This window comes from Lathamus discolor, chromosome 16, assembly GCF_037157495.1.
Source record: "Lathamus discolor isolate bLatDis1 chromosome 16, bLatDis1.hap1, whole genome shotgun sequence".
Lineage (NCBI taxonomy): Eukaryota > Metazoa > Chordata > Aves > Psittaciformes > Psittacidae > Lathamus > Lathamus discolor.
This window is the reverse complement of record NC_088899.1, coordinates 4975550-4994979: the sequence shown is the minus strand read 5'-3', so window position 1 is coordinate 4994979 and position 19430 is coordinate 4975550. Positions and strand designations below refer to the sequence as shown.

Here is a 19430-nt window from a genome sequence, read left to right as displayed (position 1 = left end):
ACTGTAGAAACAGATCCTCATAAATCCTTTTAATTCCTGCGGATCCTTTTAAATGTTTCTACGTAGGTGAAGCAAACAATATTGTCCTCATCTCCAGGTGACACCTCAGCTGCTTTCCTCAGGCTCCAAATCAACTTACGACTTTCATCCAACACTGTTTTTCCAGTCCAGCACTCAAGGTGCCATCGCGATGCATTACAGCAGTCTGCTCAGCAGCAACAATATCCTCAGTATTAGGTTCTATGGGTTTAATATGGCAATACCCCATCCTGACGTGTTGAACACGGGGTGAAAAGGGACAGGGAGCATGCAGCTTCCTCCAGCAAGAGAGGTATGCAAGAGGTCAGAGGACAAAAAGGAACAGAGCAGTGAAAGTTTCCACACAAACACCTATCATTTTGATGCAGGTATTTCAGCTATGTACTTTTTCTGGACTCTCAATCCATTTACTTCATAGAAACAATTTACTGGGATATTGAAAAGAAAGTCTCCATATTCATGGACAAGATGAAGACACACAAGAAATAGCTCCATGTCACCTCCTTGTGAGACTGAAGCAAGTTGCTGCCCTCAAGAACAGGGAGGGGGGAAAGCTTCTCCGGAGCAGTATCACCACTGCCTCTTTCATCTTTCGTTACACTGGCCAGGAATCTAAAGTTACAGCCAGAGCTATTTGCTTTCCATCACACAGCTCCCTCTTCCAGCCAGGCAAGTCACTCTCTCAACCAAGAGCCAAAAGCAGCGCCTATGCAAAAGCTGCTGCATTACTCAGCAGGGTTTCAAGTGGCACAGACCTTGGAAAACGCCTGGGGAGATGTTCCCAAAGCATCTCAGCCCCTCAAGTCCAGCACAATCCACTGCCAGCTGTTTGACTGACAGCTCTTCAGTTCTTCTATAGAGAAAATCCTACACAGAGACCAATTGTCTAACCCAAACAACAGATGCAGTTACAAAGTCTGGTTTGCACAGCAGAATATCAAAGTATTCAAATTCCTTTACAGTCTGACAATCAAAGAAGAAGAACTGCAAAGAACACACTACAACACAAGGCCACCAGTTTTCGAGCACACCCAACGAGAAGCCATGTGCTAAGCATATTGCACGGGCACGCAAACCGTATGGGGAACTTGCAGACTGTGCTGGATTTTGGCAAATGGCAGTGGCATAAAAGGGAATCAATCTGCACTAGAAATGGAAGGCAACCCAGCATTAAATGTGACTGAATCTAGGACGAGGAAAGCGTATCTCAGTCCTAACGCACCTATCTCACACTATCATAGAATAGTTAGGGTTGGAAAGGACCTTAAGCTCACCCAGTTCCAACCCCCTGCCATGGGCAGGGACACCTCACACTAAACCATGGCACCCAAGGCTACATCCAACCTGGCCTTGAACACTGCCAGGGATGGAGCACTCACAACCTTCCTGGGCTATGGTTCCCTTATGCCCAGGAAGCCTATTAGCAAATCTGAATACATGTGGTAAATTGATTTTTATTGTACAGTAACAGTCATTTTGACTAAAGCAAGACAAAGAACTGTGAGGAAAAAGAAAAACAATCCCCCCCCGTCTGGATTTGGAAGGAAATGGGAGGGATGTTGTAGGAACTGAGAGGACAGATGGGGAAGTGGGCTAACAAGCTTTCAGGATAGGCCTGTGTGATTCCAGCAAAGTAGAGAAGATTAATTGCACAGTGTTGTCTAAGCTCTACTCCATAAATTTTAATACATCATTCAAAGCCATGCATACATTCATGGTATCTATGCAAATTCATAAGAACAACATTTATATCCTAACTATATAGTGTAACCTTTCATTTGAAACAATTCCAGTAATCTTGATTATCTATTTACAGTTTATTTGCTATTACTCAATATAGCTGCTGAGCTCCGCATGGAAAAAATGTTCTGTTCAGTGCTGGATTAAGCACTCCGCAGCAACAGGGTGAACACAGAATAAGATTCTAACCAAGGACTTTGTAGTAAGAAAACACAGACCTTGAACAAACATCCAGATGCGATCAGAGTATTGCAGAGAAAGAACTGAACTGAAAGGATTTCCTTTCCTTAAAGCCTAAAAGATGTGTGCTGAAGATAGCCACCTGCTCTGCACACACCTTTAATGGTCATCTCCCTAATCCTCACTGTGCAAGTCTCATTAAAGTCCCCTAATCCCTCTTAAATTTTATGTCATGTGTACTCTTAGCTACAAATACATCTCCCTATAAGTAACCTAGCCATAAGCACAAGCTAAGATTCTCTTCTGTAATAGATGCTAAAATTGCTGAAGAGTATATGGAATGTGTTTTCAAGATCTCACTCTTTAGAAACTGTATTTAAGCTAGGCTCATGTCCCTCCGACAAGCAGCTACCTTATCATGTGTGTTCTTGTTGCTCTCTGCAGCTGAAGAGGAGAAACAGATGCAAGTTTAAAAAGCACAAACTGCCAAGTGAACAGTAACGGTTCAATGCCAGGGTACGTCTCTTAGGCTACTTACTGCTAAGAACACGTGAAATTTAATAAGCAGATTTTTACAGTACAAAACAGGTATAAAATACCCCAGTTATCACAAGATCTATGGTTTTCCTCCTTCGTGCACTAAATGACCTCCTCCAGATCAGATGCAACGCCTTCTCCTCAAACAGTGCAGAAAGATGGGCAAAGAGAAAATGAAACAAGCAGCCCAAAACTAGCACTAGTCCTTCAAATCCTTCACAGACCAGCTTTCAAATCCTTCCCCAGACCATGCACCCTCGTCTAAACAATCCTCATACGAGGAGGAATCACTGCCCAGCTCACTTATCACTGCTTCTGCAACCATCATCATCAAAACACTATCAGTTTGTTGCGTGTTAGAGAAGATGCTTCTCCCACACTGCCAACCATATGAGCTCCTTAAAGTCCCGTAAGACCCAGGTGGTGCTTGGCCAGCACTTAGAGCATTTGCTGCATGCAGGGTCTCTGACATCTCCATGCCTGTGCTGTGACTGAAGCCTGACTTCTATTTGAGTCCACAAACAGAACCTCTGGCAGTGTCAGAAGGTACAACCCATAACTGAAGCTCCTGCCAGTCTGTATGTACAGACTGCTCTTCTGAATGGATACTCCCATGAAAACTACAGCAGGAGCAACCTCAGCTCCCCCCACACCACCAGCATTTACAGGCTCTCTCCCCTCCTTTGTTACTGATCTGGCAAAGGTACAAACTGCGTCACTACAGTTCTGATGCTGCTGTCGTGCAAATACCCCTCTTTCCAAGTACTGCCACACCAGAGGTACACCAAGCACTGCACCTACTGCATAAGGAGTGCAAATACTCCTCCATCCTACTATGGGATAAAACTGAAATCACAGACTGAATTTCCACCTTAATTTTAAGCAAAATCCTTTAGCAATAAAGCCCATGTATCACATTGTACTACTGGGCCCACACAACAGCTGCTCCTAACAGATTCCAACTTATTTTCCATCCTCTAACATGGAAAATAACGATTGCCACCAAAGCTGATGCGTTTGCAGGCTCCCTACTGCTACCGCTCGAGCAACAAGTATTACTCAGCTCTGTCCTCTGACCAAGAGAAAAACATGTCTTGGAATGGTTTGGAATAATATTTTAAGCATTCAAATAAAGGAGCTGTTCTGACAAACTCTGCTAGAGCTGAGTGATCAAACACTCCCTCAACTTGCCCACAGGAGAGCAGGTACAGAATTCAACACCTAAACCCAGCCAAATTTCAGCCCATCTCTATCTGTAACTGATGATGTCCACACAGAAAACTGTATTTTAGAGCATTTACAGCACCTGCAACTGGAGAGAGCCTTTAGCACATTTACATCTGTACTCATACAATGACATTTTAGTACTTCAGATATACGGCACCTCATAGAAGTCACAGAAGATTTCACCTCATTCGTTCCCATGGTTTTGAGGTTGAATCCATCTCTATTTTACTCCAGCAGTGTTCCTATTAATACTTGTACAGAAAAGCAATAACAAAGCTACCAGAGCCTTTAAGCCAGTGCTTTGAACAGGAAGACCAAACATAACTATCCCTTTGTGGTGGAACAAGCAACTGCAGTCAACATTTTAACAGATGAACATGGAAATTTCACTCAAAAATGAGGAATGCAGGTAGCTGAGGAGTAGTTTTCAAGTACAATTTCACTTTGAGGAAGAAGTCAGCTAGCAGCAGCCACAGGTTACATCTTGAGACCTTAATGAGACCCTAAAAACCTTGGCAGTAATTAAGCAGCACATCCAAGCCATCCACAGCACGCTGCCAGCTTCTGCTTCTGTCCCAGCATCCCAGATACTCACTGATGCTGACACTGTTTTCACCAATAGCTAAGCTGCTGTGCATGGCCATTAGCTAGCTACTAATGAGGGAATGAAACTAATGGCATAATAGGCACAAGATCTTAAGTCATCCAATTTATATTTCACAAACCGAAGAGGAGCTGTACAAAGTAATCACAGATGCACAGAAAAGCTTGTCAGAAAGGTTGGAAGGTCTCTATACCACCTAAGTCAAATCTCTGTCTCAGTCTCAATCTCAGGTCAGGACTCGTTTCAAAGCTGGAGCAAAGCACTCCATGCTTTATGCAATTTAGGTCTGAGATTCCCAGGGACAGAGATGCCACATGCTACACAGATAATTAATGTAGTAGAGAGCGAAAAAAGGTGCCTCTTTTTCAAAGAGGAGCCAAGTTCATTCCAACAAATCCGATATAACAAGATACAGCCAAAAGCTTTTGCATGCGTATCTATGTTAGTGCCTCCAATGGAGAAATGGCAACGTGCCCCTAGGACAATCATCATGTAAATTTACAGACAGCCCATTCTGCTGTGTGCTGAAGCCAACTAATTGGTAGCTCTGGTGCACAATGACTCGAAGGAAACATAAGACCCTCTTACCTCCAGGCCTGTACACAACATCATCCTCTGTGATGAAGGACGTTATCTCACCGTTGTCTGTTCTCTCGTAGCGGGACTTCTTCTTGGGTGGTTTCTTTTTGCTTTTCTTTGTGGACTCCTCCGTGGTGGCACTGTTGTTGTCATTGTCCTCATCTTCACTGTGGTCGCTTTCGGCATAGTTCTTGGCACCTCCTTCCAACGTACAGCTCCGCCGAGGACGCGAGTTCTCGCTCTCCCTTACCTTGTCTCTCTTGTCTCGCTCCTTCTCCCGGTCTCTATCCCTGTCCTTCTCTTTGTCTTTGTCTTTTTCTTTGTCCGCTGTCATGATTCGCCACGTGCCTTCTTCTGTCCTCTCACGGCTGGGCCTCCGTGAAAGGTAGACAGTGAGCCTGGGCTTCAGTCTTCTGAATTTCTCACTCAAATCCAGGAAAAATTCAACCACTCCAACAACCCCAGCGTTTTAAAAAGGTTCTTGAAGGACGGGAGGGAAGAAAGAGGGGAAAAGCTCAGGTTAATATTCAAAATTCTTTCCATTTCTGAAAGCAAGAAATAAAACCAAAAGAAAACCCCACATCCTAAAGCAATTCAGTACGGAAAACACCGGGCACTAACACACACGGTGGTCTTTTGAAGCATGGAGGGAAATGCTAACTTAGCTTCAACTGTTACACAGACACTTCCTATCTCCATCCTCACAAAGATCTCACAACTCCTGAATTATTGTGGTCACTACAGGAATTTAACAGCTTCTTGCACGGGAAGTGCTCCCTGAGAACACTGATTCTAGACCTGAAGCTAAATAGGAAGCATCCAAGTGAACAAAAAACCCACACACACGTTTAGGAAGGGATAAGGGCAAGAAAGGAAGAGTCTACAACTTCTACTGCCTCAAAGCAAACAAAGTTTAGGAAATGGCTGCCCTGTTCTACAGCTCCACACCACTAGCGACGGCTGCCCTACAAAGCCGGTACAGAGGAAAGGATGCCATCTGCCACCTCCAGGGCAATCTGTTCCAAAGGCTTGCCCCTACCCTGCTATTCCAGAAATAGAGCTAACCTGTAACCCAGAGATTACAGGAATTAATGAATTGAAACCAAGCCACAGTAGTTACAAGTGCACCAACAAAATCTGCTTTTCCAGATAAAAACCAGTAAAGCAAGCACGAGCGGTTGTAACAGAGCATATGGAGAGGGGATATTATAACCCATCACCTTCACACATCCAGCTTCCTGCTGGGGAACTAGAAGAAATAACCCCGTGTTTTTACTTCCCCAATCATTTAATCAATACAGTTCACATCAGTTATACCTTTCCTAATTCAGTGCAAGTTTAGATGTAAGAAACTGGACTTGCTGTTTGTTACGAGAGTATTTGCAAGCTTGGAGCCATGGGCCAGGATCCTCAAACCACACCAAGTACACAAAACAACTCCATGTTAACCAACCCAGAGCCACTCACCAACATCCCCTGGGACCCTCAGCTAGAGCCTGGGCTCATTCCCAGTGAGACCCTACTCCTGCACCTCAGCCAAGTGAAAGGCAGGAACACAAGCCCTCTGCAGTTATATCCATTATTCTTTTAGCTCAAAACCAAGAGTTTCCTTAAAATGGCCTTTCTATTGGTCAAATCAGAATCATCTGGACTAATAGGTTGTGTGATAGACCATTAAGTGACCACCAGCAGCACATACATTAGATTTCCATCACCTTCTCTGGAAAGGCTCTAGTGAATTTGCACTGATTGCGGTATTCACAGGTGCCCTTTAATACTGCTCAGTAGCTGCAGTCTGAACACTTAGAGCTACTACTGAACATGAATCATACCATATTTTCTCCTCAGTGTTCATGAAAGAAGGGTATTTCAAGAAGGGAGCATCCAATATACAGAACTAAGTTACCTTTTTTTTTCCCTAGTTCCCCAATAAAGCTGAATTTACCCACATGCAATCCATAAATTTTCAGGAAGCTACTATTTGGTGCAACCTGAAATTAGTCCACTGTGTAGGATGCTATAGCACGCAAGTCAGGGAGCTAGGAAAATTGAATGTTCAGGCATTAAACATCTGAAACCACATTAGAGAAGGAAATGGACTACTTTGATTTTCAGAAGCCAGCTGAGCAGTCAGTGATCCTGTGTACCTGAAGTTCCTTCGCTCTAACATGAATCTCAGACTACAATATTCTTCTCCCTGTTGACTACTACTACCAGCAATGGAAATAGCCAGAGAGACAAATTGCTTCTGCTGATGCAATTCAGGCTGTGGCTTGAATCTCTCAGGTGTTTCCTGAATGAACCCATCATCCAGGTAGGAAATGATTCTATTTTCTTCCCTCCTTATAGCAGCTGCCATCATTCGGATAACACACAAGGGGAATTCAAGGAAACTCCAGTAGAGGAGACTACAATGAACCTGTCATACGGCAGAGAAGTTGCACATAACAGTGATAGCAATGGTCTACAGGGACTCAATAAGAAATGCCTTAAATTTCCAGAGGGTAGGAAATTCCCCAGCAGCAAGCTTGAGGGATTTTTCTACTGTTGTTGATACAAAACTCACCTTAGAGAATAAATAATGTATTCATTTTGAATGCAAACTAATTACTTTCCAATCTCAAATCTACAAGTAGCGGCATCTCAGCTGCTTGTACAGGAGATCTTTATGTGCTCTTTAAAGATCAGAAACTTAAGGATATAGAATGCACCTAAAAACGTATTCAATTGCTTGCAAGGATGGATAAAATCCAGCCAGTTTACCAGCTAGGTTTACCACCAGCATAGGTACCACTGGCTCTTAAGGTCTGAGCTGCATAAAATCATGATGGAAAAACACCTTCCGTTCTCTTCTTTTTCCAGCTGTGCTAACAAAGCTTTGCATATACACTGGTAGCGACTAATTGCAATGCAGCTATAACCAAATGACTTCCACCATCACTCCTTTGACAATAGCCATTTTATTCCTTAAAGAGGCAAACAGACGCTGTATTCAGGAAACACCTCTTACAACAGTCCCATCCGCACACAACCTATGGACTTTCCTCAGCTCTCTCTCCTGGGCATAAAGCACTAATCTTTATGCTAGAACTACCACAACTTCTATCAAGAGGCTCCAGTCAAGGGTCCATCAAGAAGCTGCATCGGCTTTTCTTTCTTCTCTCAAGGCTGGGAGTGTATATTCCAAGTGGAAGATCTCAGTATCACCATTGTTTCAACACCATGAAAGATCACCCCCCTCTTCTGGCACAGCCAAGCGCACACAAGCACCCTCCCTTGCCTGCAAACCACCCCACACCTCTGAACATAAGGGAAAAAAAGGAATTTAAAGTTCCTGTCTGAAGTTCATCCATATTCATTTCACCTGCACCCTGAAACACGCTGAGCTCCACCTCACGTTCACTAAGTCTCAAGGAGCCAGAGCTGTGCAAACAACAAGCAGCCACAAGTTCAGTGCAAGCTGCTCCTTGCCAGGCTTCGCTTTGGAAGTTACTTTCAAGTGAACCATTTCAATTCCAATGATTATGGGGGGTTTTCCCCTCCTTTTTTGCCCTCCCTCCTCCTAGATCCGGTTTCAGGAGAACCCGCACAGAAATCATTCTCAAGCCAATGTATTTACGAGAGTACAGGAGGCCTCTTCATACAATCGGTGTCTATCCAGTTCAAGCAGCACTAAACGGCAAGTGATGAAATCTCACCGCAAACACTGCTCAACTTTCTCACACCGAAGTATCACATTCCCAAGATTATTTCACTATTAAAAAAATACTCAATTTCAGAAATACTTCAGAATTAAACCAACATCATCATGAGACAATGGCTACTTCTGTCTAAGAATAAAGCAGTCATACAGCCTTAAGAGCAGCTGCACCATGACTAGGAAAGACAAAGCTACAGAGGAAAGTTACTGTGGCACAAACTCAACTGGGTAGCAGCAATACAAGACTTGTTTTATCAGCAGCCACATAATTAAGCTGTTATTACCATACAGAAGTATTTGATAAATAATCTTCATGATTTAAGCAATTACCCGAACATGTTTGAATGATTCCAAGATGCATTTCACCTCTACGGTGAAATAGAACATTGCCCCTTGCTACATTCCCACCTTCTGTGTGCTAACACCAGAAACCAAAAGCAAACAGGTATTTACAAATAGAAGCATACTCCCAATGGACCTCTTCAACCGTAAGAGCAGAAAGGACCTTACAACTGAAATACTGCATCATCTAAACATCTCACACATTCTTCCCAACCACATTGGAAGAGGAGAATACGACCAACCCCATGTTCAGAAGCTGTAATGTTGCCTAATAGCTCTTGACCAAAATATAAAGCCCATGAAAATATATCTGCTGGCTCAACACATTCATCAGTTACAGATGTGGTGGTGGGTTAAGCACTTTCATCATTCTACATGTAGTTATGCTCGAATATAGAACACGCAACAGTAAAACCATCACCAAAATTACATAAGTATTGGGAGGCTTCTTTTAGTTCTCTGACACAAACTGGGATAACACATCACGGATAATGCCAAACACAGCGATCACACAGATGTTCACATCTGCATTAGGATAGCAGAAGCAAATACACTGAACCTCTCAAGTGGGTTTTGGCAGACTCTACAGCTTGGGTTTCCAGTGATTTCCCTTATCCTATCTCAAGCAACCACTAGAGAAGCTGTTCTGTCATCATACTACAGACAAAGTCAGATTACAGCCCCACAGGTTGAAGACTATTAACTGCCTTTGATACAAGTTTACTGCTTCTTCCATGGGGAATTCATCTTGGAAAGAAGTCATTTAAGCTAAAACGGGAACATTCGCTTTACAATGGCTGAGACTGGTGTACAAAGGAGTGGAAGAATAGCTCCTGTATGTTATTTGTTCAATGCCAGGCATAAAAGAAACTAAGGAAAAATGTCAGCTTCACTGCAACCACGCTTTATTATTGCTTAGTTTTTAACTACAGCCTCAGGATGTGTCCATTTATTCAAGCAAGTTTATTACATCCACTATGGGATAACTTGATCTCCAGCCAGTATGCCATTGCACATGAAAGGTCCTTGTTATCTGCCACTGGTCTGAAGTCAAACGTAAGCCCAAAGTATGTTTGCAAAAGTACCCACTCAAGTCTTCTGTCTTCTGCTTTCTAACAGAGAATGCAAATACCAGACTGCAAACCAGATCCAAATGCTCTCACTCCTGTTAAGATGAAGCTGCAACAACTTCAGGCAAGTCTCGAGGGTGACTCCTCTGCCCACAGAAGTTTAAGAGGAACACTTCAGTGCACACAAAGTGCAAAGAGAAGCACTGCAGTTACATTCCCTGCATTCCTGAAATGGTCTTGTACATCTTTCACCATCAGCTGGAGAGCTGCGACACTGCAGAAAGCAGCACACAACAGTCCCAACCACCCTGCAGGACACAGGGTGTACACACATCATCTTACTAGTCCTTCTCTAGTCAAACCCCATAGTAGCCGGGTTAGATCTGACCCTCTCACCCTTTCAGTTCTGCTCCCAAAGTCAGAGAGAACAAAAGATATTACAATGAATATGATTAGCTCTACCTATGCATTTTCAAATGCAATATAAGAGTTATTGCTGAAGTATCTTCTGAGAAACCAAGCAGGCAAGATCTAACCTTTAAGCTAAGTTGAATAAATTACATGCAGAAGTTCATAACCATTATTTCAACTGATCATTACCCCACATTCACCTGGTTGAGGTTGTTTCCCAGCATTTTATATCTGATTTAAAGTGCCATCATTTGTTCTGACACAAAAACCTTCACATCCTCCCATCCAAGTCAGGGGAGCAGGATACTTCTTCCCCCACAAGAAACGGGCTACGGTCAGATCCGGGTGTAGTGAGTGAAGGTGGCCAAACTGCAGTTACAACACAGCTCCACAGTTATTTCATCTATACACCTAGAAATCATCATCAGAGCCAAAGGCATACATACCTCCTCTTCACGTTAAGTACTTAAACCTCTTAACTAGTATCAAAGAGTCAGGTTTTAAAGATAAAGTGAAATCAAGTCCGACAGAAATGCTGCGAGACAAACAGGAAGGCACCGAAGTGCGCAGGGTAACTAAAAATACGGAGAAGAGCTCTTTTTTCTTATTTAAGCCAGACAGATAAATCTTTTAACAAGATTTGTTTGGTCATGTGTTACCAGCCTTAATAAACACAACAGGACCATTCTTCTGTAAGCTGTTAGTCTCGCATCGCAAGATAAAAAGGCACTGTTCTCAGCAAATGCCAGATTAGAGGCAGTACGTGCTGCAGCTGCCGGAGCTCCTTCACGCACTTGTGCTAATGTTGATGTCAAGGAAAAGAAGAAAAGAAAACACCAAACCGCAGCCCATTAAGATTCCTCCATATCCTCATAGGGTTTGAAGAAAACCTTCAGGATCACTTGTGGAAAATAACCCTGCTAAGGCAACATTAGGAAAATGAAGACAGAATTAAGTACTAAACTGCAACTGTCATGGTACAGCACTAGCACTACGGCTCCAATACACACAACTCTGCTTCAAGCACACAAAAGAGAACCTTCTATACAGTTCACACCTCAGAAGATCCCACCTTCTATAAAAAGCCCATTAAGTGCATGGGCTTGACCTCCCAAAGTTCAACCTGTAAGTTTCATCCACTAAGTTTTCCACAAGCTTTAGAGGGGTAATTGGCTTCCAAAGCTCTCACACACATATAAATACTCTCAGAAACTTGCTTCCTACAGCATTAATGCACTGGTTAGTAAAGAAGTTAATTTTCCTCCTCTCTTCCCATGCACCTTATGACCTTGCTCTTGGGTCTGAGCCAATGTAGCTGGTGCCTTCCCAGCTTCACAATCAAGGGGGTGTTGAAGGGTCTGCTGCCTGTTCTTCAATACTCACGGGACTAGTTTGTGACCTTCCTGGAAGCAGGTTTGCTCAAAGTCTTTTGAAGAGCTCTTAATAGTTTCTCCAATGAATTATAATACCTCTTCCCAGTTCTCCCTGTTCTCTCTTGAGTTTATAACACAAATCTAGCACTGGAACACTTCAGCCAGCGACAGTCATTCTGAGTTACGTATTTACAGTCCATAGCTCTTGTAAGCCCTCAAAGCGCTTGCAATTAAAAACCACGTTGGTTCCCTCTGATCAGCTCTCTACCAATCACCCCCAAATGGCTCGAGAAGCTGGTGTGAAGAGAGAAGCCAACAGGCACTGACTTCATCAGCATCTCACAGCTGAGAAGCGATCATCACTTGAATAAACAGACAATTCGAGGTGTTTCTCCTGACAGACAGGGACACTTTCAAGCCCTGCTATTTACCCAACCTGACCTGAGAAAGAAAACCAAGAGATCTCCTATTTCTGAGCCGTGCCTTACCCCAACTATGCTCCTAGCTGTCAGCTTTTAAATCACAGCCTGTGTAATGCCACATATCACAGCACTCTCCCGCTCCACATTCCACCTCTTCACACTGATACGCTCCAACTGGGGATATTATGGCATCATTCTGAAATCCAGGTTGAGGGTCTGTTTGACAGAGGAGCTATGCAGGATGACAGCTTCGATAAGATCACAAGTCCCTCTCTTCAACACTGAGATGATGCTCTAAAACTGGAAGGAACAGGAGAAAAGCAGCAAAGCAAGATTTCACAAGAAGAAATCACTGCAAAATGACAGGCGGTTTCACATATCTTTAGCTACATTTTCAAAGGAGGAACACATTTCATTTCATTTTAGACCAAAATCTTTCAAGTATCTTTAAATATTTACTCAGAAAGCAACCGAAACCAGGACAAGGTCATAAATTCACTATGCACTAAGACAACGGTTTACAAGACAGCTTTGACACTGGAGTAGACTGAAAGACCAGGGATAATACTTGGGGTGAGAGGATCAGCTTCTACCTCCTCTTAAAATGGTCGGGCAATTTATGTACCAGGTTCTTAACAGTGATCTGAGAAAAGCTTTTGGAGAACATCTGCTTTTAGACAGCTTTACACACAGGCTTCCATAAAAGTAATGGAATTCCAACCAAGTCACAAATTTTCCCCACATTAACTCAAGAGCAGCAACGTAAAATCAATAGTCTGAGGAAGTTGCTGTATTCCCAATGAGATTTCCCATTTTAAAAGCTAAATTAGCTGGACTTTCTGTTCGCGCTACCACTGTTTGATGAGGAATCTCAACCACCACAAGAACACAGGAGCTGCCTGCACACTCATTTTGATGCGAGGCTGTTAAGTTTGGTCACCACCTGAATCGCTCACCCCTCATTTACCACGTGTGAGACATAAAACACTGAAGAAGGCACCTCCCAAAACCTACACCCTTTTCACACACCAAGAAGCTCGAGGGCTGAGCAGGTTTGTGGCCACCTCAAAAGCAGAAGGAAAGCAAGATACAGAATTATGGCTACAGCACACAAATACAGATCCCAGCCCACTGTACTGACCCATTCCATTAAGCCAAGATGCTTAGAACTCCTCTAGTCATTTAAAAAGCTGTTTTAATGGCCTCATAGTCGTAACATATGGGAATAATGATCTACAGACAGTAAACACAAAGGCATGGATTTACTTCTTTTTCTCTAAAGTCATTCAAGCTCATGTAGATGGTTACTACAATGCAGGTCTGAGTAAAGCAGTCATCCCATAACACCACTCTAAAAGGAGGATTTTGTTTAGAATGTCCGCATAATGCAGCATAGCTCCCTCGCTTTAAAAGGCTCTTAGGGGAGAAAAGGCCCAAGGGACCTGTAGAGAGCGGCTATTATAACAAGAACTATTATCCAGGGAATTCCGTGCCATTTGGAGCCAAGAAAACATCTGCATTATAAGTATAAGGTTGCTTAACATTTACAACAGAAAAAAAAAAACCCTAAAACAAGAACTTGGTCTGATACATAGTAGATTATTTGGAACAGCTTCTACTTATATCAGGCATTATCGCTTTGCTCCCGCAATCACACCGAACCACACCAAACCAGCGCTGCTTTTGCAGGACAAGTGTTGAGCCAACAAAACACAGGTAAGAGAAAGAGAGATGAGGGTGAAGAACCCAAAACAAAGGCAGTGGCGACCATTCCACCACCACCACCACAGACCTGCCACGGGACCATCCATACACCAACAAATAAATGACACTTTCTCTTAATAAATCACGATGCTGCAGAAACAACAGACTTTCAGAAGCAAAAAGGCTCAACCTTGGTATCAGGCATACGGATTTCCTGACAGGCAAGTCTGTGGCTAAAAAAACCCTATCATATGATTAGTAAATTAGGTAAAATATAAATGACAGAATGGTTTGGGATGGAAAGGATCTTAAGATCATCCAGTTCCAACCCCATGCCATGGGCAGGGACACCTCACACTAAACCACGTCACCCAAGACTCCATCCAGACTGGCCCTGAACACTGCCAGCAATGGAGCATTTACAACTTCTTTGGGCAACCTGTTCTAGTGCTTCACCATCCTCACAGGAGAGAACTTCTTCCTTATATCTAACCTGAACTTCCCCTGCTTAAGTTGGGACCCATTACCCCTTGTCCTATCGCTACGGTCCCTAGTGAAGAATCCCTCTCTCCAGCATCCTTGTAGGCTCCCTTCAGATACTGGACATGCTGTAAATTCAGACCAGGGAAACACCAACAAAGAACTCGAAGCATAAAGAGGAATTCCTGGTACACAACAGCAACCAAGCTAACAGTAACATTAAAGAATACTTCCATGAAACGGAATCATGTCCATTTCAGAGCAGCTCTAGGTTTAAAGAATGCCTGACTGTCAAAGTCACCCAGATATCACATATTGATGCCTAGCAAGTCACTTATTTTAAGATAAAAGATGAGCTCTGCATAGTGGTGAAAGCATTCATCTGTGTGTGTTTATCAGAATGAGACCATCATTGCCTTGCTGGCGACTGCACACATCACTACATCCAGAACTCTACCCACTTAGAACTCATTCCAATTTCCATTCCACATTTCATATTTGTCTCTGCAACATATCTACAAGTAACCTACTAAACTGTCATTCCCTGCAGGTCACTCCCTACATTCCCTATGCTTTTCTCCACCGGATGTTTCATTTTTAAATGGCTAACACCCAGCTGCCCTCTTTCAATCCTTTCCCCTTCTAGAAAGCTTCCAAAATATCTTCATTTACATCACCCCAATGAAAAGTAGATGAGGTTATTTTTGGACGAGCCCTTTGAGCAGTAAAGGCAGAAACGCTGCTCTGCAGCCACATTAAGTGTTTTCTTTAACTCCATACAGCTGCCTGGGTATTATTTGAACTACTTAAAATGGAACGATAACTGCAGGGTGGGCTCTTGCGAGGAGCTGACTGACCAGACATTGCCACTGGAATGCAGCTATAATTAAAGCTATTTCTCTCTAAAGAAAGCAGCATCCCAGGAGTTGCAGGGACCATCTACAAGACTAAAGCTATGCCACTGAAGCGCTGCATGAAATTCCCCAACAGCAGAAACAAAGAGGTTTTGCTCTATGACAAATGGGAAACTAGGCCAACATTATCAGAACAAGCGATCGATATTAACAGCGCATTTTTTGTTGACCACTATTTGAATACACTTTTGACACAAGCATCAAGACAGATGATATTTCTGCCTGGAGAAACTGCCTTTGATTTCAGACACTGGTCTCATTTTCTCTAAGGAGCAGCTTATTTTGGTTAATGACAGAGCAGACGTCACCATTTGCATTCCTACAAAGCTTCTCTTCCCAGTACAGCCACACTGTTGTAATCATGAGATTAAGTGTGCTTATTCATGTGTGAAATGCAGCCTTGATCTCTGCCTCACGTTATAGACAGTCTACAGCATATTCTGCATCATTTCATACCAGTTAACAACTGAAATGTATTAAATACATCTCACTTTCTTGCATTTACAGAAAACAGGCACAAATACTTAGCATTTAAAGTCGCAAACCATTCCTAGTCGAAATATGACCTTTGATCCTTATGCTCTTCAGCTACACAAGCAGGTTCTGCTACAAAAGCAGCAGGAGTATTTGAAAAGCAGACATACATAATACTGCGTGGAGGAAGAATGAGCACAAGCACAGAAAGATGTGAGACAGGTCTACTACTTAAATACAAGTTTGCCTGCAGTGAGCCTACACACCAGCTTATTATCCTTCTATATTCCTGCTGAAGGCTTCAAAACACATGGTAAAAGGTATTTGCAAAGAGGAGCTATGTTTCAAGAGATCATATGATCTCTTGTCTGACCTTAAGTGATAGAAAACCAAAGCTTTCCATATTGGCATTTGACTTGCAATGTGTCTTCATCCCCAAAATAGGTGTCTTTGAGGTATCCATGAGTACATCCAACTTGCTCAAGGCCCTGGGAGACCTGCAATAACCCATCTCAAGACTATCCTCACAGGACTCAGCAAGAAACAATAACAAACTTCATCCCCAGCAGCAATCAACTGAATTCCTCATTAGATCTAAAGCACTACTTTGGAAAAAGGACCAGCTCACACGTCTCCCACTTTAGGAGTTGCAACACTAAATGTGATGTTTCAACCAGCAGTCTCTGTGCTACAAGAACAATCCCATCAGTACTCTGCTGGCTAATGAACCCATTTCAAAGGGACTTCATAACTGGCCATGTCTTTCATGAGAAGATGAAAACATGAAGAAATGCTCCAAGTGATTAGCCTGCTTCTGATCTAAACCAAGAGGAAGTATTTTAACACTGCATGAAGTAACTTCTGACTCTGGTCACGCTTCAGACATCCATATAACTTGTACTCTCAGTAGATACTCCTAACTATCACACAACTAAAGCAATGCAATCTCATGTAACAGGACAAGGCAATACAGCTGTGTTAATGTACTTAGCTCTAATCTTGTAAACTGCTGAGAACAACGTGGCAAAATTAGACCATAAGCCATTAAGCGCAGAATAACCAATGCAAATGATTCAGCCCCACAAAATGTGGTGGTCCCGTTCTTATTGCAATACCACCACATCTCATCTGCCACCACCAGTAACCAGGAGGTAGCAAAGGTACTGTGGCAAAACTGTGACTTTGTGGCCGTGTGCCTTGTTCTCTTTAATGAAATCCAGAACTACCCATCCTTTGTGATGACTCTTCTTTAAAGAGACGAATAAGCACACTAAATAAAGGAAAATCTCCTTAGCGTTGATGATTACATGCTAATACACCATGACATGCAAATGAAGACCACACAAGTTAGGCATCATACTGAAAATACCTTCAAAATGGAGGTTAATTTCCCTAAATAAAGCAGTATGAAATTCCTAACTCTATTTTCAAGGTATTTTAAGGTTAGACACCAGCAAGAGCTCTGAAACAACATTCAAAGACCACTAAAGCTACTTGCAGTCTACAGTGGACAAAACAGTAACCTAAGCAGAGCACCACGAATTGCTCATAGCAATAGGAATAGGAAGATCTTCTAAGACCTTTTTTATCCGCACAATAACAAACTAGGATTACCATATTCCACTCATCCTTTCAAATAGAAACCTGAAGTGATCCTTTGGCAACTGACGACAGCAAAACTAATTACATTATTATAAGGATGAGGCAATGAAGTTGCCCTTGTAAGAGCATACCTTTGAAGAGTCCTGTCTATGAAGTTTCCATCATTTACTGCACGTGAGCATTCAACAACTGAAGGATGTCATGCCACAGAGTTCTGTCCTGGAACACTGACCAACCTCATCAGGAACCGACTTAAGAGCTACTTTCAACTACTACAGATTTACATTCACCAAGTGCCAGTTACCCAAGCAACTGGGACCCAATTAAAGCTACCCAACACTGCAGGGATTAGCCTGTTTTCTCCTACAGTCCTGTAGCCTCCCCCATGAGAAAACATACACAGCCATGGTGAGATTTATTACTTGCAGACTGGTTCTTCACATACGATGTGAATCGCAATGAACTTGGGTTTCACAAAATCATCTATTTTTTCATTCAGAACATGAAATAATTCTTATGTATAGCGTTTCAGTATCAAACAGCATGGATAAGGCAAAGAAAACACCAAGATAACGTCCTACAGAAGGATATTTATCAAGCTCTCAGCCCCAAGTGAAACACTCTTGATGGTTTTCCACTAGTTCCGTGCCTGTTTTCTTTGTCCAAGGCTTCCTAGACAGACACAGCTTCACTCACCGCTCAGTTCAGAAAAGCTTCCACAAAGGAACAGCCTTTTTGGAGAGGGAAACAAAACCACACCAAACCAAAACCCCAGAACAGGCAAACCCCACCCCAAACAAAGCAAAAACCACAACAAGAGTTCTAAGACAAAAACCCTCATTTCATTGGAGACAAAACAAACACAAAACCCAGCACAGCACCACTGCTCTCCTTCTATACTATGCTTCAAAACTAAATTGAACTCACATGCACAATTTCGGCTGTTAAGAGGCAGGAAAAGTTGCAGACACATCCTAAAGATAATCACAGGGAAAGTTTCTATTCTTCATCATCCATCAATATACTTATCTATAGCAGGCAATGAGTTGCTTATCTTCTTAGGAATAGTCAATATGCTTTAGAACTTACAATGGAAGCAAACTCAAACCAAACAAGCAATGGGTACATATTATATGTTCACACCACATTAAAGAGTCAGCTTTGAAGAACCCACCACCACTGTTCACAAAGCATGTCTGGCCTGGTCGCAGGTCTGTAGGACACCGAGATACCCAAAACAGCAACGCAGAATCTCATGCTTAGTTTAGTATTTTCAATGGCTATTTTAGCTGTCTTTAAGACCCTTAATAAAGCTGGAGGAACATGGCAAATGGAGCCTTCTGTGTGGTTTGCTCTTCAGCTTACAGCAGAGTAACTGAGGTATTCTTCTGAAACAGCCTGGGGAGGACTTGATAAAGGCCATGATAGAAACCTGACACACCAGTTTAGCTGAAAGTCATGGCTTTGTACTAGTGTACAAAGACTGGAGAGTCTGTTCACCCCATTTTAATGAAGCTCACACAGACCTGCATGGGCGGAGATGCTGTTATACTCGCATTACTCTGAGCTCCCACTTCTACCACTCCCATGGGCTTTGCACTGAAATCCAGGAGGATCCTCATGGTACCAGCCCGGCACCAAGATGAATGTGACAAGCAGTAACCCCAACAGAGCCCAGGGAACCACAGAGCTGAGGTGGGCAGCTCTCCAAGACCCACATCAACTTTACACTACACATCACAGCATGCGTTTCATAGGGTGGATAATGACCTCAGAATTGCATTAACCTGACATAGAATGCTTACAATTTATCTCCACGAGCAGCTCTCCATATTCATCATGACCTGAGGATGTTCTGAGCAAAGATCTTGCTGTCAGAAGTCCTGTAATGCTCCTGAAATCCTAAACCACTGTTGAACTCCCACATGAATGGAACGGAACAAGATGGTTCAATTCACCCTTTGGCATCTCAGCTATCACAGGATGTCCTTGGAAGAAAAGCACTCTGTCAAAAGCATGGATTTGATAAAAA

General features: G+C 42.8%; 1 protein-coding gene across 4 annotated transcripts in view; it reads right to left on the bottom strand.

The window, feature by feature from the left end:
• The window catches only part of RERE (arginine-glutamic acid dipeptide repeats), a 221527-nt gene that overhangs the window by 147701 nt on the left and 54396 nt on the right, over window positions 1-19430 (bottom strand). For all 4 annotated transcript variants that reach the window (XM_065696874.1, XM_065696875.1, XM_065696872.1 and 1 more), the window contains exon 2: window positions 4916-5386. In XM_065696874.1, coding sequence (XP_065552946.1) covers window positions 4916-5240 — 325 coding nt within the window. In that variant the 5' untranslated portion in view covers window positions 5241-5386. The remainder of the gene's footprint in view (window positions 1-4915; window positions 5387-19430) is intronic.